Genomic DNA, 21,832 nt, shown 5'->3' on the forward strand with positions numbered 1-21,832 from the left:
TGCACGGGACAGAAACAGGGACAAGGATCAGCAGGGGCGGCGCTAGAGAGTATCCTGCCCAATGCTGCAGGGACAGGGGGAAGGGCCATAAACAAGTTACAGAGCCCTTTGGGTCCATGTGTCGGCTTCTGTCGGGGGCACGGGAAATGGCAAGGAGGAAATCAGCCTGCTGGGATCCTCCAGCCCCCATCCTGTTGGATTCCATGGGTGGGCGTGATGGAGAGCTTGGGGGCCGGGCGCAGCAGGGCTGGGCCTGGGGAGAGAACCCCACCCTTCCTAGGCAGGATCTGGCCGAGGAGGGGAAAAAGGTGCAGCTCTCCCGGTGAAGTCTTGTTCTTTAGAGCAGGGGGCCCAGGAGGGTCCAAGGTGCTCCCGAGCGGGGCCCTGGTGCCCCCTTGGCTCCTCGCACCACCATATTCACATCGCTTGGAGAGCTTTTCCAAGTTCCCCTGCTCCTGGAAGTGTGCCCTGCGTTGCTGAGATGCGAGGCCATGCATGCTTCTGGTCAGGTCCAGCACAAACCCAAGGGTCCCGGCAGGACCAAGGGGGAGGCGGTCCCTCACCGTCCCTGTGGACCCCAGACCCTCCTGCAGGTAACACCACCCACCGCAGGGGACAGTTCCACGGATATGTGAGGGTACGCCAGTGTGGTCCACAGGCTGTGTGACATCGTGAGTGTGCTGTGTGTGAGGGAGCAGCTGTGGTCAGGTCCGCATCCGTGTGTGTGTGTGTGTGTGTGTGTGTGCGCATTTTCAAGCACCTCTGGCCACCTGAGCATTCCTCTGAGCTGAGGACCATGTGTGTAGGATTCTGCACGTGTGTGTGTGGACTTGCATGTCCTCTTTTGCTCCCCTGTGTGCAGGCCGTCATGGGTGCGTGGGCGCTTAGCTTGTGTGTCTCGTATGTGTGTGCGCGTGGGTGACCAGGGTGTATGCCTGCATCCCGGAGACAGGGTGTGTTTATGTTTTGCGTCTGTGTGTGTGCACACCCATGGGTGAGTGTGTTGCGAGGCCTCGAGTGACTGCATGCACACCGGCGCCGTGTGGGCGTGTTCACGTGTGCTGCAGGTGCATGCCGGCGTGTGCACACGTGTGTCTCTGAGTGTGGCCACGTGTGCTTGCCTCATGTGTGGGTGGAGGCTTCAGGTGCACGCACGCGAGAGTGTGTGGCGAGTGTGAACGTGTGTGTGCTGGACGCCGAGTGTGTAGGTGTCTGTTTCTTGGTTGTGTGTTCCCGTGAGCAGGACTGTGGTTTTGCGTGGCCGAGTGTCATGCCTGCGAGCTGGTTCCGTGCATTTTTTTGCATAGGTGTGTGCTTCTACGCACAGAGGCATGTGTGTATGCGTGCACGCAGAATTCTGTATGCCTGGGTGAGGTGAGTGGTGTGTATTCGGTGCGTATGCATTTCCAGGCACCGCTGGGTGTGTGACCCTGCAGGGCTACGCATACAAGGCTGTGTGCCGTAGTCCTTGCCTGGGAGTGTTTTGTGTGCATACCCTTGTGTGCCCACAGATTCCTGTGGTGTGTTTGGGGACTTGCAGGCCCAGGGGTTATTGTGGTTTTGGGTGTGTACCTGTGCGTGTAGGTGTCGCCACCCTTGCAAGCCTCGGTGCTGGAGACTCTGTGTGTGTGTGTTTTTCTGTGCGTGTGTGTGTGCGCGCGCGTGTAGGCATGTCTCTGTGTGAGGGGATAAGTGGGAATGCCTCTGTGCCATCGAGCAGGTGTATTCACTGTGTGTCTCCTCTTCTGTAATCAGTGTGTGTGTTTGTGTGTATGGGGACAATTGGAAATGCCCTTATGCCGTAGACCATGTGTTTTCATTGTGTGTCTCCTCTTCACTAAGCAACGTCTGCGTGTGTGTGTGTGTGTGTGTGTGTGTGTATGTGTGTTTCTCTGGGGCCTTCTTTGTACACAGTTGTGCTGGAGAGTTTGGTGTGTGTTGTGGGTACATGTTTCCATGTGAACTTGTGTTTCCAGTTGTAGGGCTGAGGGTGCATGTCTCTGTGACATGAGATAGGTTGTGCAGGGAGTGCATGTGGGTTTGCGTGGGCTTAAGCGCGTGTGCACGTACGTGCGTGTGAGTGTAGCGGTTGACTGTGCATTTCTATATCAGGGAGGATGTGTGGTTTTCTCACATGTGTCTGAATCCTCAGGGCGTGCGCGTATGAGTGTGTGTTTTGGACCCTTGAGAATGCCTGCGTGTCAGATTCTGTGGATGTTTCTGGATTGCGGGGGATCACGGGCATACTTCCTTTTTGAGCAGGTCAACTGCGTACGCCTGTGCCGGAGACCTTGTATGGGTTGTCTGTGTGTACGTGTGCTTGCAAGCGCACGTGTGTGTTGGTGTACTGTGTGTGGTGTGCTCTGTGTGATTGCAGAAGCATGAACCTGTGTGTGTGTGTTTGTGTGCCTGTTTGAGTGGCTACGTGTGTGTTCCTGTATGACACAGACCATGTGTTTTACTTACATGCTTCTGTACCCTCAGGGCTATGTGTGAGTGTGTCGTGCTCAGATGTAACGTCGTGAGTAGCGTATGCCTGCGTGCTGGAGTTTGTGGATGTGTTGGGGTGTGTGTGTTAGTGTTCTTGGGCACACCCGTGTAATGGTTTTTATGGTGGTGCCACATGCGTATGCCTGTGCCGGACACCTCGTGTGAATTGGGTCTGTTCTGGGTGTTTTTGCAAGCACCTATGTGTCTGCAGGCAAGGGATGGTGTGCATGCTTCAGATCAACATGAGCGAGTGTGTACACAGTGTGTACAGTGGGTTCGAGGAGAGTATGTGTGTATGTGTGTGTGTGTGTGTGTGTGTGCACACTTGATGGGCTACTTGTGTGTTCCAGGATGACGTAGACCATGGGTTTTGCTTACGTGCTTCTCTATCCTCAGGGGAGTGTGTGTGTGGTTGCGTGTGTTCTGTGTGTGTGTGTGAGTGTGCATGCTCCGATGTGTTGGCGTCAGTTGTGTATGCCTCTGTGCCAGGGGTTTTTGATGTGGTCATTTCCGTGTGTGAGTATGATGGTTCCGCGACACACGTGTGTATGTATTTTGGGGCCGGGACTGTATGTGTAGGCCTTTGCCGGAGACCTTCTGTGAGTCGTATGCATTGTGTGTGTGTGTCTGTGTTCGTGTTTACAAGCCCCTATGTGTCTGTATGCAAGGGCTGCTGTTACAAGCCTGAATTTCATACCGAGGAGTGTGAGTTTAGTGTGTTCAGTAGGTTTCCTTGAGCGTGTGTGTGTTTGTGTGTGTGCGTGTGTGTGAATGGAGCTTGTGGGTGTGTGTTTGCATTTTCATGTGTCTGTGTGTGTGTGTGTGTGTGTGTGTCTGTGCGCATGTGTCATCTCCACGCCTTTGTATCAGAGATAATGTGTGGGTGCGTGTAGCATGTGCATGTGTTTGCACGAACACACGTGTCTTGTATGTCACTCTGTGTTTAGATGAAAATGTGAGTCTGGTTACGTGTGGCCTCATGCACGCCTGGGTGCCGTGAGTCTGTGTGTGTGGGGGGGTATGCATGTGCCTCTCGATGACTTGGTTTCAGGGATCATGTGTGGGTGTGCAGGGTATGTGCGTGTGTTTGCACGAGCACAGACGCATCACGTGTTTCTCTGTGTTTCGAAGAACACGTGAGTGTGATTTTGTGTGGCCTCATGCACGTCTGGGTGTCGAGAGTCTGTGTGTGTGTGTGAGTGTGTGTGTCTGTGATGTGTGCCCAAGCCTTTGGACAGGGTCACGTGTGTATGAGTGTGTTGGGAGTCCCTGGTCGGGAAAGGAGAGGGCCCATGGCACTTCCCGCTCTGCTGATTATGGAGAAAGGGGCCAGTGGCGGAGTGCAGCCACGTCCCTCCTGACACACAGACCTTGTGTGCATTCCATGGTTACTCAGGGTTCTCTGTCCCCTCTCGCCGCAAAACGCACACGGGCCAAGGCAAGGCAGGCACGTGTCAAGCACACCACCCATCGAGGCAGCTTGCACGGATGGTGCCGGTGTGGGAAAACCCTAGGGGTCTCAGTGTGTGTTACAGAGGGGCTCAAACCTTGTACCCGCCTCTGTGTTGATTAGCCAAAGGCAGCAAAGAATAAGAAAGAATCCGTGAGCAGCACGTTCCTCCAGAGGAAAGAGCCCTGCGGGGAGCTCTCCTCCCAGTAGAAAGGCCATCCTGGACTCTGTTCTTCTCCTGTTTGGGCCGGTCTTGTCCACCTCCTGTGTACCAGGCGGGGAGGACGAAAAGGAGAGGAGCTGAACCCACAGGCACGTGTTCCCTGCCTCAGCGAGGGGCACCCAGCTTGTTGCTCCCTGAGCCAACAGGGGTTTCCCAGCACCACTTCTCACCAGTCCGGGGCTCGCCCCTCCCCGTCCGCTCGCCCTGCACTCACCCCGTCTTCGACGTTCCCCACCGCCTGCACCTCAGCTGGGCTTGGGATCTGGCAACGTGTGCCCACGAATGGATCCCGGCAGAGCCTCCCAGCGGCCCCTGTGGTGCTATGCCGACATCTCATGCTGTTTGTGGAGTCCTGACCTCATTGCCTTGGGGAACTGGGTTCCCTCCTGGCGGCCCCGGCAGCTAGGTGTAGGTCGAGGAGGGTTTGGCCTTCGGGCTCGGGAACCCTGCCGGCTTCACGGTTCGGGCCTGAACGTCAGCAAGTCTGCCCGCGGTTGGTCAGATCTCAAGTTGGGGATCTCAAGTCCGATACAGCCCCTCAGGGAGAATTCTAGGGTGGTGGAGAGCAACGGGCCAAAGGAAGACTGCTGGGGCCATCGTCACGTCTTCTGGTCTCCTTGTCGCCTAAGCTGGAGAGTAGCCTCACAGCTCCCCCAGGCCAGTCCGTGGGATTCATCGTGTCGACAAGATGGAGGGGAAGTCCCAGGCATGCTGACGGTTGCAGCGGGGCTGCCCGCGGGGATCCGGACGTGGAGGACCCCAGAACGTGCTGCGCTCGCCCCACCCACTTTCCCTAGAGCCCTCTGCGGCTCGCTCCTCGGGGCTTTTAGGAAGGGCCTGCCGAGCTCTACAGGGGAGAGGAAAGGCTGGACGGTGCCGCTAAAGCGCCTCCCAGGTGTCTCCCATAAACACAGGCGCTCCGCTTCCTTGACTGGGGGATGCCCCGCCTGCCCCGGAAAGAGGTGTTTAGGATTGGACCCCTGCCGCAGGTCGCATGGCTTAAGCTGTTGGGCGCATCATAAGGACATCGGGTTTCCTCCCAGGGCCTTAGGGTGCAAACCAGGGGATGTGGCTCGTGCACATCTGCCTGGAGTTCAGGGCAGCTTCAGGGCAAACACGTACGTGGCGCAAGAGGGCTGAGCGCCTCCTGAAGAAGACCGCCCGCTCCAGGGGCTTAATGGCCAGAGCTGCTGGGAGACGGACGCTTGCTACGGGACTGGAGGACCCAGGGCAACGGTCTTCCACGGATGTGGTCTCGCAGGCAAGGGATGGGGCGCCCAGAATGCGTGTGTGCTTTCCAGTGTACGTGTGTCGAGGCGACGGGGACAAGAAACAAGGCAGGTGCCCTTGAAACCCAGCCTCCCGTGAGGTCTCCGTTCCAGGCTGCTTACCTCTTGTCCTTTGGCCCCTCTCCTGTTCCTTCCCTAGCAGGGGCAATGCCAGATGTCTGTCATTGCATGAATGTCTGTCTCCCTGGATTGCGAGTGGACGTGGAGATCATCCACATGATGGCCGAACACGTGGAAACCACAGTCCAAGGCCGTGGGGGTGCATATGAAATCCGGTCCACTGCAAACCCACCGCAGACCCGGCCGGGAACGGAATAGGTCTGTCCGTGCACGCGCTTCCACATGCACGTGTGTGTACATGGAAGGCCACGCCTGTGTACCCCTTTCCCACGGTGTTACAGCCAGCTGCCCACACGGGTACCTGTGGGCACGCAAAGAAACCTTGGTCTGAACACACGGGTGTGTAAGCACTCGGCTGTACTGAACACCGCTGGCACCTTAGAAGGCAGCCGGCATGAACTCTGCGCAGCTCGAACCCCCGCGATAACATTAGTCCAGCCGCCCATGGAGTGGAGCCATGGCGCAGAGCCACGCATCCACCGCCGGTTCAGGAGACGGAGCCGAAGAAGACCTGTGCGAGGGCACAGAAGATGCCGTGGCCTCAAGAGTCGGTACGGACCTGCCGGGGACACGTGGAGGGTGAAGAACCGCCGGAGCAACCACGACAGGCACCTCCGTGTACAGGACGCGGCACGTGTGGCCCTTTGACGACTGAGATGACTGAGGTGTGGTGTAAGAAACCCGTCTGTTCCTGTAATGCTGGGGGAGACCGGCTTGCACTGGCTGCACACCAAAATTGCCCCAAGCCTACCTTGTTGGCCCAAAGCCACACGTTGGGTATCCTCTCTCCACGAGTGGGGGCCAGCCCTGGGGACGTGACGGGCCGGCCCTGGGGACGTGACGGCCCAGCCTCAAGTTCTGCTCACGGTCTGACCTGGTGGCCCGCAGGGGAAGGCTAGAGAAGATGTGTTCTCCTCTGCAGGCCAGACAAGCTGGGAACGCCTTCCCCACGGCATTTGTGGTTTCGCCCGAATGCAACGGAAGACACTCAGTCTCTGGAAGTGAAGGTACGTGCGTACGTGCTGTGTCACCTGGGAGCCAGCCCCAGCTTCTTGCCTCCGGCCTCCAAAGGGTGCACACTGTAGTCACCTGGCCGCCAGACAGAATGCCCAACTGCCCATCCACAGGGTTCGCCCAGACATTGTCTCAGGGGAGGGGCATCCGGATTCACGTTGCCGGATGCCCTTGGCTGCACGAAAGGCACGCCTCCCTCTGTGCTCCATGCCAAACACACTGAGTGTCTGTGGGTAAGTGTGTGTGTGTGTGTGTGTGTGTGTGTGTCTGTGTGTGTTTGTGTCGGGGGCACCCAGCTTGGGACCCTTTCCCTGGTCACGTGACCAGTGGCTAGTCACAGAGGAGAAGAGGGCTCTTATTTCATGGGAAAGGAGGTGCTCGGACAGGCTTCTGCATCTTGCTTCCTGAAGCCTTCATCTTCCAGAGACCCTGTGGCCAGAGAGTGGGCAGAGAAACAGCGCCCTGAAGACAAACACCGAGTCGGGGGAAGAGGGAGAGCAGAGCATGGGGAAAGGACAGGCGGAGAGACGGATTGAGCACTCTCGGTCCCTCTTCTCCTGAGCAGCCAAGGACGTGGCCTGGGGGCAAACTGTGGCCGAACCCCCGCCCCCTAGCCCCGTGCCCCGAACAGGCAGACCGCTTCCGACCTCTGTCTCCTGGAATGGCCCTATTCCGCAATGCCTGGGCTGACGTTTCCACGCACGCTAGGCCAGGGTTCCCGGTGGTGCATACGCTGTCCTCAGTCTTGGACGATCGTGTTGGGGAAGGGCAAGGGACGGTTTCGCATTGACAGGCTACAAACACCGGGTGGAGAGCGGGCTGGAGGAGGCCACGGGATGGAGGGGAGGGGGTTGTGGGCCCTGGGGCCTGGGGCGCCTTAGGTAGAGCCCGAGGCCACCCTGGAGGAGGCGCACTGGCTGCCTCCCTGGCCGGCTCCCGCAGGGGTGAGGGGCGGGGCCTGTGGCGGCCACGCCCACGGCCTTGCCGCTGGCAGCACCTGGGGTCCGGCCATTGTCCTGGGCGTGGATCAGGCCTCCTTCGCGCCGAGGCCCCACGCGTGCCACCTCCACCTCGGCCCCGTGGCCTCCTGGCCGGAAGCCCTTGTGCGCATGCGTCCCAGACTCCGGTGGCTTCTGCGAGGAGACGGCTGACGTCCCCCCTTCGCTGGGCCGCGGAGCTCCACTGCCGGGCCGCCTGCGGGAGCCGCGTGCTCACCCCTCCTGCTCCGTTCCTCCGCAGCTGCCCCAGCTGGGGGCCACATGGGACGCGGGACTGCCCCCCAATCCTGACCGACTCCGTCGAGGGAGGGGTCCATCGGGACGCGGCTGTCCGCGGACATATAGCCCCACCCCCAGAAGAGAGGCGAAGGTGCTGCTGGGCCTAGGCGTGGGGATGGCGGCAGAGCCAGCGCAGGACGAGGAGGGCCGTTGGGAGAGAGAGGGCGCCATCCTGGTGGTGGAGCTTGTGCTAGTGGGGGATGACGTAATGTTGGTGTGGCAGCTTGCGGTGGTCCAGGAGGCGGAGGACCCCGGGGAGACTGAGGAGGAGGACGAGGACGAGGACGACGAGGCTAGGGAGGTTGGCAGTGAGGCTGAGGAAGAGGGGGAGGCTGAGCAGAGCGAGGAGACTGAGGAGGAAGAGGAGGAAGAGTAGGAGGAGGAGGAGGAGGCTGTTGAGGATGAGGTTGCAGAGGTACCAGAGGTGCAGGAGGAGGAGGAGGAGGAGGAAGACAGGAGGGAAGAGGCCTGGGAGGAGAGCCAGAAGGAGCGAGAAGCGCAGGAGCTGCAGGAGAAGCAGGAAGGGGAAGAACGGCCAGAGGCACGGCCAGGTCCGCCCCCGTCCCCGCCCCAGGCCCTCGAGGCCCTGCAGTCAGAGCTGGAGCCCATGAACAAAGACGCCAGCAGGGCCTACTCTGCGCTCAAGCTCAGGTTCTGGCAGAGGCGACGGCGTCACCTGGACCACCGAAGCGCCCTCATCCGGGGCATCCCTGGCTTCTGGGCCAAGGCTGTATCCTTGATACCTTCACGGAGGGACCCCGATGTGGCCGGGCTAGCGCAGGAGACTCCTGTGGCAGGGGGCCTGCGTTGTGGTGGCCTGGCTCATGCCTCGGTGATCACGACAGTTTCGAATCCCTGCTTCCGGGTGGGGGTCCCTGGTGGGGCCGCAGGTTGCCCTCGATGTGCCGGGGAGGGGGCCGTGGGTGGGCAGGGAGGTCACCGAGGATTTCCAGCTTTCTGTGTTAGTGCCCAGCAGGGAATTACCTAACTAACTAATGCAGCAGGCCGTGCGGGGGCGCAGGGGCCCTTGACACAATCTGTGAGGTGGAGTGGGTCCCGGTGGTAGGAGGGGAGATGCAGGGCGCACTTGCTGTGCAGACCTGCTCTGTTGTTGTAGCTCTTTCTTCTCCAGCCCTCGGAGAGTCCTTGACCCGAAGCAGTTTGTGAACCACCCGCAGATGTCAGCCATGCTCAGTGAGCAAGATGAAGGCATACTTGGCTCCATGACGGATTTGAAGGTCTGGCCCGGGAGATGGAGGCCCGGCCTGGGGGATGGGAGAAGAGGGGGTAACAGAAGCGATTCCTCCCCAAGGCCAGGAGGGGAAGGGTCTGCTGGACAGAGATCTCAACCCTCTCCCCCACTTTGCCGCCCGGCAGGTGGAGGAACTCGAGTCTCCCCGTGATGGCCGCAAGATCCTGCTCTTCTTTCGCGAGAACTCCTACTTCCGCAACGACGTCGTTGAGAAGGAGTATGTCCTCAGGGCTGCTGGTAAGGGGCCTCTGCGTGGATGGGCGGCAGCAGGTGGAGGCGGCAGGGTTGAACCTGATGCATCATCCAGCGCCTTCGCACGGACCCTTCTTCCTGCAGGGTACGAGCCGTCTCATTCCACTCCCATCCAGTGGCACCACTGTTACGAACAGGAGGCCTGTAGCCGCAGACGCCACAAGAGCAGCCTTAACTTCTTCAGCTGGTTCTCTGACCACAGCTTTGCCGGGCCTAGCAGGATAGCTGAGGTGGGTCCCTGTGACAAACCGCGCACGTGAACCTGCCTGTGCTCCCCAGCGGACTGGGATGTGCATCTGAGCCCTGCCCCGTTTCCCCTGCCAGATCATCATGGACGACCTGTGGCCCGATCCCCTGCAGTACTACGTGAGGAAGAAGGCCCCAGCAGAGGGAACTGAGAGGAGGGCAGGTGAGACGCCCAGGGCATGGGTGCTGAAAATGCTCCGTGCGGCTCCGTGGGAGCTGGGCTCCGCAAATGCAGAAACGGAGGCTTAGAGGAACACTCAAGAGGCGGTGACCCCGTGTCCAAAGGGCATCACCGTGAGTCGGGGAGGGCGGTGTCAAACTGGTTCTGCCTGGGAAGCTTGAGGCAGGCGGGTCAGGCAACACCAGTGAGCAGAGCCGGAGAAGCAGTCGGCTCAGCAGCTGCCTTGCGGGAAGTGCCACTCCCTGGCCGTGAACTCCTGCCCTCAGGTCTCCTCGCCACCGCCTCAGCTTTGAGCCCACCTAAGCACCTCTTGCCAGCCTTGGCGCAGATGTCTGCGTTCCCTGGCGTAAAGGCTCATGTGTCACCCCGTCACTTTTGTGTGTTCATCGGTAGAGTCCTCCCAGTCATCTCCCTGGGCAATCTCCTGTGCCCACCGCAATCAGCCAGAGACCACTGAAGAGCGTGCACAGATACCGTTGCTATGTGGGTGGAGGAAATGTAGGGGGATCGCCATCAAGGGCCGGGGAGAGGGGCAGGGGAGAATGGCCTCCGTTCCCCGAAAGGGCCTTGAAACCCTCAAGCAAACCTGCGTGTGGCCCGTAGAGGATACTCACCGGCCGCCTCATGTGTGCCCGGGTGACTGTGTGCCCGTGCGTCTGTGTCTGTGTCTCCGTCTCTCCCAGGGAACTTGAGCATGTTGAGGTGAATACGCAGAAGCCTTGCCCTTGACCCGGAAAGAGTCCAGGACCTTCAGATGGAGCCGGATGATCAGCCTGGTCCCTCCCACAGGGAACACCTCCAGTCTGGTGCCTGGGAGAAACACAGGGCCGATTGAGGCCCCCTGTAAAAATACTGAAATGTGGAAAAACGACGTCAACCGTGTTTATGTGTGTTACTGTGTGTACGCTCACACACGGTCGTCTTCATGGAAAGGGGCAGGTGGGGAGCCTGAGCTCATGGGATTCCCGTCGATGCTTACTACTCTGCCCCGGCATCCTTATTCCGTGGAAGGGGTGGGGCCGTATGCTGGCCCAGAGGTCCAGGTCACACGAGCTCTGGGACTGCATCCCAGCGTGGCAGAGGTCCTTCCCCTAGGGATGGTGGAGGTGGGCAGGGAGAGGAGATGAGCGAAAGGCCAGCTAACAGGGCCCATGCCTTCCCTGGGGAAATAACAGAGGTCAAAGAAAGGGAAGGGCGAGCCAGGGCCAAACGTGTCCAGTGTCAACTTTTGGTGGATGGCGATGACCGTCTCCCAGAGATGCTCCCTGGTGGATGACCTCAGACACAGCACGGGTGGGACTGTAGTTTCATTACTCCGTTGAACCCCAGTGCCAGGGCTCTCCTTTCTTCTAAACAAGGGGCCCAGGCCCTTGCTGACACAGTCATCCTCTCAGCCCCAGATACAGCGGGAGCGAGTGGGGGCCAGGCCCTGTGGAGGGACTGTTGGAGAGGGGAAAGTGGGAGGAGGGAAGGTAGGAAAGATCACCCTGTCGTTCTGGCCCAGGTAGCTGGGCGGAAGCATAAATTGCAGGGAAAGGCGCGCGCGCGCGAGTGCGGGCCCGCACACACACACACGCACGCGCGCGCGCACACAGACACACGAACACCATCGGGTTCCAACCGCCCTAAGCCACAGAATATTTAGCCACTCACATACACTGACACATACTCAGGAGCAGAGCCAACACCCCCAGCCAACACACAGTGATTCAGTCACCCTCATGTCCTGACACGCACACACTCACTCACCCTCCCAGGCACACAACCTTCACCCACTCACATGTCCAGAGACACGCTCACATACTGACAACCCCACGCAGCCCCATGATCCCCACTTCCCGGCTTCCCTAGGACGTTGGCTTGGGGTCCCCCAGATGGTCAGCAGAGGAGAGGGCAGAGTATTGCTGAATGCGAGACCCAGGACACCCGCCCGTGTGCTGTCTGTCCCGTGCTGACCCCGAGGCTGATCTGCCTCCTTCTCCGTGGTCTGAAGGCAGGTGCCCAATGCCCTCTATCCGGTTAGACCCCAAAAGGGAAATGCCACCAAAGGGCACCCCTAGTCCTCACCAACACCCCACGGAGCACGCTCCCCTGGTTAAGGGCCAAGTGCGCGCAGGCTGCTTTGACCGTGTAGGGCACCGTCCATCTTCTGAGGTCTTGGCCTCACTCCTCCCACTTTCAAATTCTTTGTGACTTTGGGACTCAGAGGCCAGTCTCTTGCACGGAGCATAGATGTGGCCAGCTTTTCAACACCTGCCCGTTCTGCTGTCGTCCACATCTTACTCCAGTGCTGTGAAGCCCCGTTACTGACCAGCCCCGTTACTGACACAGGGCAGTCCACAATCACAGTACTTGGTGTCTGTGTACTCCCTGGCTGTTTCCACCCTCTATTCCTCCGTGACTTCCCCATTTGCTGTCTCATGTTTTCGGGAAACATGACAGCTGCCCTGGTTGACACCACTGGATTCAGCTCTGCTCAGCCGAACTGTTGCTTCCCCACGCGTGGGTGGCCCCTTCCTCACAGGCGATGTGTCCTTTGGGTCTACATGCCTCGCAAAGTATGAATTCAGCTGGGGGCAGACCAGTCCTTGCCTCCCCGCCTCCGCTCTTCCTCGCCACGCCCTGCCTGTCTCTCCCTCCCCATCCCTGCGCACGGCTCTCCCTCCTGCCCCTGTCCCTCTCTTCCCTTCTCTCCCTCCCTCCCATTCCCCCTCTCTCCCCCAGCTCTTCTTCTCCTTCTGGGCTTCTCTCCCTCTCCTCCCAGTCTCCCCCTCCTCCCCCTCCCCCTGTCACCACCCCAGCCCTCTCCCTCTCCAAGGCTGTGCTCCTGTTCCTGCGGTAACACCAGAGGAGCCTCCTCTAGTGGTTTGGGCAAGGTTGCAAGTGCTGGGTCAGTTTGGATTGTACCAGTAATTCCAAAGTCTGAGCTGTCTCACGGACTGTCTCAGACATTTGTTTCTTCGCCCCATAGACAGCCATGCATCTTACTCCCTGCAGGGGCGTTTGTGACACTTGTTGCGACCACAGCCCCTGCACTTAACGCCAAGGGAGTTCCTCCTGCGTCTTTCTGGTCAAAATCCCCCAGGACACACCGACCCACTCCTTCTAATGGAGGCCCTCCCACGATGCAACCGCAACGCTGGTGGCCTTGCCATCACCCACGAGGCCTTCCCTGACACCTCAGGCGGCAAGCATCCTATCCCGCCACAGCACCCGCCCCCGCCCCCCGGAGCAGACCTCTGTGAGGTGTGGTCTTGTCTCAAAGGACCGACGTGGGGAGTACCAGAGAAAGGGCACTTGGGCTGTGCATGCTCACTTGGCCATCCCCTCCCCGCACGGTACTCCACTCAGCCACCGACGCAGTCTAAGGGAGAACTTGGAGCGGAGCTGGAAGAAAGACACAAGAGCCCTTGCATGCAAGTCAGGTGGAGAAGGAGAACGCAACGAGGAAAAGAGACACAGAAACAAAGCGAAAGGGGCCGCTCAGAGGAAAGCACCTTGGGAGCAAGTTTTACCACTGGCTTGGGCAGAGGAATTTGCAGAGTTTCTCTTTGGACTGAAAGCCTGGCCCAGTCGCATGCTGCCCAGTCGCAATCACGGACCTCACCGGGGCCGGCTTAGCAGCTCTGTAGGCACCCCGGTGGCCAGGGACCTCGGCTCTTTGCAGAGTAACTTCAGGGAAAGTACTTGGCGTGCAGTTCCCTTCTCTTCCGGAAAGCTGGGGCGGGGGATGGGGGGTGGGGGGCTGGGGAGGCGGATGGCCCCTGCACGCAGCACCTTGGCGGCGGGCTCCTGGCGCCGTGCACCACCGGGCAGGCCCAGGGCGAAAGCCACGTGGCAGTGACGGGGCGCAGGTGGGGCAGCAGCTGATGCCCCCCGGGCTCTCCCCCAGGTCCCCTAAGAAGGAGCGCGGGAGGCTTTCGCGCGGCGGGCACACTCGGCATTCAGCCGCCGGATTTCAATTCCTGGCGCCAGCCGAGGGGCCCCAGACGGACGGACGAGAAAGGGACGAGTGGGGCTGGGATACCACGGCACTTGCGGGAAAGGCCTGACAGGGGTCTCTGAAGAGAACGTTTGGGGTTGAGAGGCGCGGAGGCCACCGCGGTGGAGGGGCTCGGGCGGGCTCCCAGGCGGGCTCTGGCGCGGCCAAGACTCAGGGCGGGTGGTGGCCACGCCCACTGCCCTGGCACGGGTTAGACCCGGGAGCACGCCGCGTCCTGCGCGGGGCTCGGGGGCTCCATCCGGCCCAGGCCGCATGCGTGCCTCCCCCCGCCCCACACCCCTGCGCCGCCCGTGTCTGCCCCGTCACCGCCCGCCCCGGGGGCCTGTGCGCATGCGTGCCCCAGGCCCGCGCACTCTGCTAGGCGCTGCCGCCCAGCGGCGTTCCTGGGCGCTGCAGCTGAAGCTGCCGGTGCCGCCTCCGTCGCCTTCAGTCCCCAGCGGCCGGCGCTCAGGGCCAGGGCCACATGGAGAGTGAGTCGAGGTCCGGGGAAGGCGGGGCTGCCCCAGAATCCTGGAGCACCTTGGTCGCAGACGGGGGCGGTGAGGAGGCGGGGGCCCTCAGGGAGACCGGCTCCTGCGGGCACGCGGGGGCGCTTCTGGCCCTCGAGGCTGCGGGTGTGGTGGCAGAGGCTGTGCGGGAAGCTGAGGCCCAGGGGGGCACAGAGGAGGCCGGCGCGGGGCCGGAGTTGGTGCTGGTGGTGGAGGATATCGCGGCGGTGGTGGAGGTGGTGGCGGTGGAAGTCGAGGAGGTGCTGGCGGCGGAAGACGAGGAGGTGCTGGCGGTGGAAGTCGAGGAGGTGCTGGCGGCGGAAGACGAGGAGGTGCTGGCGGCGGAAGACGAGGAGGTGCTGGCGGCGGAAGACGAGGAGGCGGCGCAAGCACAGCAGGTCGAGAGGCCGAAGGAGCTGTGGCAGGCAGAGCCTGTGCCCCGGCCCGACCCAGCCGGGGCCGCACTTGCCGCGCTGGAGGTGGTTCAGGAAGCGCTCCGCTCTGTGGACGCCCAAGCCTCCAGGGCCTACTTGCGGCTGAAGCGCAGGATGAATCGGAAGCGCAGTGGTCACCTGGCTCGAAGAAGGGCCATCATCCAGGGCATCCCTGGCTTCTGGGCACACGCCGTATCCTTCAGCCTGCTGGCTGGGTTTGGGCACCTGTGGAGGAGAGTGGGAGCAGGGCAGCAGGGTGCAGAGCCTCAGCCAGGGGCAGGAGAGCTGCGGGGATGGGCCTCGCTCCCCCAGCCGTGGGCCCCAGGCCTCTAGCGCTGGGCACCTCGCGGCAGTAGGCCGCCCAGGCAGCAGTGGGCCCAAGGCGGGAGCAGTGGCCCCAGCCTTCTCCTGCACAGCAGAGGGGCAGGGGCCAGCAGAGGGTGGTCCCGGAGGAGGTGGGTGCGGGGAGGGAGTGGGCGTTGGGGGGAAAGGCAGGGGCTGGGACCTGTGCATTGCTGCCTGAGCAGAAGGTCCGGGCCAGTGCTTTGGGGCTGCAGCACCCCAACAGGCCTCTGCGGTCGCGGAACCCGGGTCAACACTCTGGACTCCTAGTGAAGCCCGGTCCCACTTGGCTCAGAGCAGATGCTGCAAGGAAAGGATTTGGGGGGTGCGTGGGGCAGATGGAGAGGCTGCGCGCCTCCTTCCCGGTCCTTCCCAACCTGTCTTTTTGGCGAGGTCACGGCAGACCTAGAGTTCTGTGCGCTTGCACTCATTGAGGGTCAGTCAGCGGGCTGGCCGACTTCAGCGGCCCCCGGGGCCCTGGACACGGTGCAGGGGTGCTACAAACTCTGTCTCCGCAGGTCCTACTGAGGCGGGCCGAGGCCCCTGGCCCAGGTGCTCACAGAAACGTTTCCTGCCTCCCTGCCTCTCCGTCTCCACGTCCCCCACCCTGGCTCGCTCTCTCCCCCCCTGCCGTCCCTCTGCAAGTCTCTTCCTCGGAGTTTGGGTGTCTCTGTCTCTCTCTCTCTCCTCCTTCGCGCCCCGTCCTCCCACACTACCCCTTTCCTCCCTCTCTTGCTGACTCTGCCAGGCTCTTGCTTGGCACCCTGGCTGTGCAGCCATGCTGCAAGTGAGCGGAGCAGCCCCCTTGTGGGCACAGAAGGTCCCTCAAGAGCCCAGGGCTTCAGGGGAGCACACAAGCAAACACGGCCGTGAGCGGGGGACCGAGCCCATCCAGACATCCAGCGTGGTGACTGACCGCCTCCTGGCCCAGCCGGCCCCGGGCACAGGCCAGACGGACTTGGGAAGGCAAAGCAGGCAGGCTCTTGGCCTCGCCCTGTTGATCCTCCAGCCCAGCGCCACCCCAGGGCAGAGCATGGGTGACGAAAGGGCAAGCGCTGAGGAGGCTGGGAGTGTGGCGGTGCCTTCTGTTTGTGCACAGGCCCCATTCGGTCCCTGGCTCTCGGTCGGGAAGGGCCGGGGGTTCCCGGGTGGTTCCCGGTTCTCTTTCCGGAGCACTTGCCGTCGAGGCTCCTTGACCCAAGGCAGATCCTGAATCACCCGCAGATATCAGCCGTGACAGGTGACCAGGACGCAGACCTGCTCAGCTACATGACCAATTTAGAGGTTAGCCCTGGAGACGGAGGCCGGCGGTGGTGCCTTGGGAGTGGGGTTGCAGCTGGAGGGGCTGCGGCAGGGTTGCTCAGAGCCGCGCTCAGTCCCCTTCCCCCTCCCCGTCCTCTCGCTTTGCTGGGCCAGGTGGAGGAGCTGGTTCATCCCAAGTACCGCTGCGGGCTGATGTTTTCCTTTGGGAGCAACCCCTACTTCCAGAACGACGTGATCGTTAAGGAGTATCACCTTAGCATCGCCGGTAAGAGTGGGCCTGAGCTTCAGGGGAGCTGGCGGAGGGCCGCCGGGCACGTGGGCCCCGGGAACGGGAAGGGAGGTGTATGGGGTCCTGGGGGCGGGGGAGGGATTTGGCACCGGAGGGGGAGAGGTTGTAGGTTGGGAGCGAGAGCGGGCGTGGGGCCCTGGCCATGGACGGCCTCCCTTAAGTTTCCTCGTCCTGCAGGATATAGGGCGACTCGTTGCACCCCAGTCCAGTGGTTCTGGGATGAGGAACGTGGAGGTGCCAGCCGCAGGCGAGACAGCAGCAGCCTGAACTTCTTCAACTGGTTGTGTGACCCCAGCTGCCCGGGGCCCAACAGGATGGCCGAGGTGAGGCCCCTGCGGCCTTCGTCCGCCACGGTGATGCTGGGGCCCCGGCTGCTGGGGACCGGGGCCGGGGGCCCCACGCTCACCTGGCCTTTTTTCCCCTCCCAGATCATCATCGAAGAGCTGTGGCCCAATCCCTTGCAGTACTACCCTAGGCCGGAAGGCGGCCCATGGGAGTGAGCTGAGAGGAAGACCTGTCGGTAAGGAGCCCCGAGGGCTGGGTCCTGAACTGTGTGGGGAGGGTGCCCGGGGACAGTCAGTTTCATGGCGGGGAAACTGAGGCTCAGAGGAGCCTGGGCCCACGCAGCAGCTGGCAGGGTGGGAAGTGAGCCTGGGGCCACTCAGAGCACACCCACAGGGCGGAGGAGGTGTCTAGTCCGGCAGGTGCCTGCCCCCCATGCTGTGTGCCGGCAAATCCCTGCTCAATCGGGCGAAGCAAGGCTTCGCCACCGCCTTTTCCTGAACTGTCTCCCGTGGCTGTCGGCCCCTCTCTCGGTCCTCCTGCCAACGCCTTCAGTTGGGGATGGCCGGCCTATCTTGGGGAGTCGGGCTCCTTGTCCCGTCCCCGTCGTGGGCCACGACTCCCGGGCTGCCCTCCACGTTCCTGAGCACCGCCTGGCCTCCCGCAGCCATACGGACATCCTGGGAAATGGCCCTAGGCCGTCCACAGGAGGGTCGTGGCGCCCTCGCTGGGGAGGAACAGGGATCCCACGGGGACGAGGCGGGCTCGCAACATCACGTTGGCGATCCCGGCAGCATGTGTTTTCACAAATAGCTAAGATTTTTGTGTGTGTTTTCCTGTTTGTCTCTGTGTGTGTGTGATGCGTGTGTGTATGTGTCGGGGCATGGCCTCTGTGTGGAAGTGGACATCAGAGAGCACCCGAGTTTGACCACCGAGACGAATTTGATGAGGCCTCCACCGTTGAGAGACATGGATGGGCTCGTCTCCGTGGTGCTCTGCCTGCACGGGACAGAAACAGGGACAAGGATCAGCAGGGGCGGCGCTAGAGAGTATCCTGCCCAATGCTGCAGGGACAGGGGGAAGGGCCATAAACAAGTTACAGAGCCCTTTGGGTCCATGTGTCGGCTTCTGTCGGGGGCACGGGAAATGGCAAGGAGGAAATCAGCCTGGTGGGATCCTCCAGCCCCCATCCTGTTGGATTCCATGGGTGGGCGTGATGGAGAGCTTGGGGGCCGGGCGCAGCAGGGCTGGGCCTGGGGAGAGAACCCCACCCTTCCTAGGCAGGATCTGGCCGAGGAGGGGAAAAAGGTGCAGCTCTCCCGGTGAAGTCTTGTTCTTTAGAGCAGGGGGCCCAGGAGGGTCCAAGGTGCTCCCGAGCGGGGCCCTGGTGCCCCCTTGGCTCCTCGCACCACCATATTCACATCGCTTGGAGAGCTTTTCCAAGTTCCCCTGCTCCTGGAAGTGTGCCCTGCGTTGCTGAGATGCGAGGCCATGCATGCTTCTGGTCAGGTCCAGCACAAACCCAAGGGTCCCGGCAGGACCAAGGGGGAGGCGGTCCCTCACCGTCCCTGTGGACCCCAGACCCTCCTGCAGGTAACACCACCCACCGCAGGGGACAGTTCCACGGATATGTGAGGGTACGCCAGTGTGGTCCACAGGCTGTGTGACATCGTGAGTCTGCTGTGTGTGAGGGAGCAGCTGTGGGCGGGTCCGCATCCGTGTGTGTGTGTGTTTGTGTGTGTGTGTGCGCGCATTTTCAAGCACCTCTGGCCACCTGAGCATTCCTCTGAGCTGAGGACCATGTGTGTAGGATTCTGCACGTGTGTGTGTGGACTTGCATGTCCTCTTTTGCTCCCCTGTGTGCAGGCCGTCATGGGTGCGTGGGCGCTTAGCTTGTGTGTCTCGTATGTGTGTGCGCGTGGGTGACCAGGGTGTATGCCTGCATCCCGGAGACAGGGTGTGTTTATGTTTTGCGTCTGTGTGTGTGCACACCCATGGGTGAGTGTGTTGCGAGGCCTCGAGTGACTGCATGCACACCGGCGCCGTGTGGGCGTGTTCACGTGTGCTGCAGGTGCATGCCGGCGTGTGCACACGTGTGTCTCTGAGTGTGGCCACGTGTGCTTGCCTCATGTGTGGGTGGAGGCTTCAGGTGCACGCACGCGAGAGTGTGTGGCGAGTGTGAACGTGTGTGTGCTGGACGCCGAGTGTGTAGGTGTCTGTTTCTTGGTTGTGTGTTCCCGTGAGCAGGACTGTGGTTTTGCGTGGCCGAGTGTCATGCCTGCGAGCTGGTTCCGTGCATTTTTTTGCGTAGGTGTGTGCTTCTACGCACAGAGGCATGTGTGTATGCGTGCACGCAGAATTCTGTATGCCTGGGTGAGGTGAGTGGTGTGTATTCGGTGCGTATGCATTTCCAGGCACCGCTGGGTGTGTGACCCTGCAGGGCTACGCATACAAGGCTGTGTGCCGTAGTCCTTGCCTGGGAGTGTTTTGTGTGCATACCCTTGTGTGCCCACAGATTCCTGTGGTGTGTTTGGGGACTTGCAGGCCCAGGGGTTATTGTGGTTTTGGGTGTGTACCTGTGCGTGTAGGTGTCGCCACCCTTGCAAGCCTCGGTGCTGGAGACTCTGTGTGTGTGTGTTTTTCTGTGCGTGTGTGTGTGCGCGCGCGTGTAGGCATGTCTCTGTGTGAGGGGATAAGTGGGAATGCCTCTGTGCCATCGAGCAGGTGTATTCACTGTGTGTCTCCTCTTCTGTAATCAGTGTGTGTGTTTGTGTGTATGGGGACAATTGGAAATGCCCTTATGCCGTAGACCATGTGTTTTCATTGTGTGTCTCCTCTTCACTAAGCAACGTCTGCGTGTGTGTGTGTGTGTGTGTGTGTGTGTATGTGTGTTTCTCTGGGGCCTTCTTTGTACACAGTTGTGCTGGAGAGTTTGGTGTGTGTTGTGGGTACATGTTTCCATGTGAACTTGTGTTTCCAGTTGTAGGGCTGAGGGTGCATGTCTCTGTGACATGAGATAGGTTGTGCAGGGAGTGCATGTGGGTTTGCGTGGGCTTAAGCGCGTGTGCACGTACGTGCGTGTGAGTGTAGCGGTTGACTGTGCATTTCTATATCAGGGAGGATGTGTGGTTTTCTCACATGTGTCTGAATCCTCAGGGCGTGCGCGTATGAGTGTGTGTTTTGGACCCTTGAGAATGCCTGCGTGTCAGATTCTGTGGATGTTTCTGGATTGCGGGGGATCACGGGCATACTTCCTTTTTGAGCAGGTCAACTGCGTACGCCTGTGCCGGAGACCTTGTATGGGTTGTCTGTGTGTACGTGTGCTTGCAAGCGCACGTGTGTGTTGGTGTACTGTGTGTGGTGTGCTCTGTGTGATTGCAGAAGCATGAACCTGTGTGTGTGTGTTTGTGTGCCTGTTTGAGTGGCTACGTGTGTGTTCCTGTATGACACAGACCATGTGTTTTACTTACATGCTTCTGTACCCTCAGGGCTATGTGTGAGTGTGTCGTGCTCAGATGTAACGTCGTGAGTAGCGTATGCCTGCGTGCTGGAGTTTGTGGATGTGTTGGGGTGTGTGTGTTAGTGTTCTTGGGCACACCCGTGTAATGGTTTTTATGGTGGTGCCACATGCGTATGCCTGTGCCGGACACCTCGTGTGAATTGGGTCTGTTCTGGGTGTTTTTGCAAGCACCTATGTGTCTGCAGGCAAGGGATGGTGTGCATGCTTCAGATCAACATGAGCGAGTGTGTACACAGTGTGTACAGTGGGTTCGAGGAGAGTATGTGTGTATGTGTGTGTGTGTGTGTGTGCACACTTGATGGGCTACTTGTGTGTTCCAGGATGACGTAGACCATGGGTTTTGCTTACGTGCTTCTCTATCCTCAGGGGAGTGTGTGTGTGGTTGCGTGTGTTCTGTGTGTGTGTGTGAGTGTGCATGCTCCGATGTGTTGGCGTCAGTTGTGTATGCCTCTGTGCCAGGGGTTTTTGATGTGGTCATTTCCGTGTGTGAGTATGATGGTTCCGCGACACACGTGTGTATGTATTTTGGGGCCGGGACTGTATGTGTAGGCCTTTGCCGGAGACCTTCTGTGAGTCGTATGCATTGTGTGTGTGTGTCTGTGTTCGTGTTTACAAGCCCCTATGTGTCTGTATGCAAGGGCTGCTGTTACAAGCCTGAATTTCATACCGAGGAGTGTGAGTTTAGTGTGTTCAGTAGGTTTCCTTGAGCGTGTGTGTGTTTGTGTGTGTGCGTGTGTGTGAATGGAGCTTGTGGGTGTGTGTTTGCATTTTCATGTGTCTGTGTGTGTGTGTGTGTGTGTGTGTCTGTGCGCATGTGTCATCTCCACGCCTTTGTATCAGAGATAATGTGTGGGTGCGTGTAGCATGTGCATGTGTTTGCACGAACACACGTGTCTTGTATGTCACTCTGTGTTTAGATGAAAATGTGAGTCTGGTTACGTGTGGCCTCATGCACGCCTGGGTGCCGTGAGTCTGTGTGTGTGGGGGGGTATGCATGTGCCTCTCGATGACTTGGTTTCAGGGATCATGTGTGGGTGTGCAGGGTATGTGCGTGTGTTTGCACGAGCACAGACGCATCACGTGTTTCTCTGTGTTTAGAAGAACACGTGAGTGTGATTTTGTGTGGCCTCATGCACGTCTGGGTGTCGAGAGTCTGTGTGTGTGTGTGAGTGTGTGTGTCTGTGATGTGTGCCCAAGCCTTTGGACAGGGTCACGTGTGTATGAGTGTGTTGGGAGTCCCTGGTCGGGAAAGGAGAGGGCCCATGGCACTTCCCGCTCTGCTGATTATGGAGAAAGGGGCCAGTGGCGGAGTGCAGCCACGTCCCTCCTGACACACAGACCTTGTGTGCATTCCATGGTTACTCAGGGTTCTCTGTCCCCTCTCGCCGCAAAACGCACACGGGCCAAGGCAAGGCAG

General features: G+C 60.2%; 1 protein-coding gene across 1 annotated transcript; it reads left to right on the forward strand.

Moving 5' to 3' along the window:
- Positions 1-1,270: 1,270 nt before the first annotated feature.
- Positions 1,271-10,657, forward strand: LOC308337798 (testis-specific Y-encoded protein 2-like; the record flags this gene model as incomplete). Its single annotated transcript, XM_080795996.1, has 4 exons — positions 1,271-1,307; positions 9,452-9,597; positions 9,692-9,776; positions 10,478-10,657. The coding sequence occupies 4 exons, from the start codon at positions 1,271-1,273 to the stop codon at positions 10,498-10,500; spliced, it is 291 nt and encodes a 96-aa protein (XP_080652122.1). The 3' UTR covers positions 10,501-10,657.
- Positions 10,658-21,832: the final 11,175 nt, after the last annotated feature.

Source organism: Martes martes, assembly GCF_963455335.1.
Source record: "Martes martes genome assembly, chromosome: Y".
NCBI lineage: Eukaryota > Metazoa > Chordata > Mammalia > Carnivora > Mustelidae > Martes > Martes martes.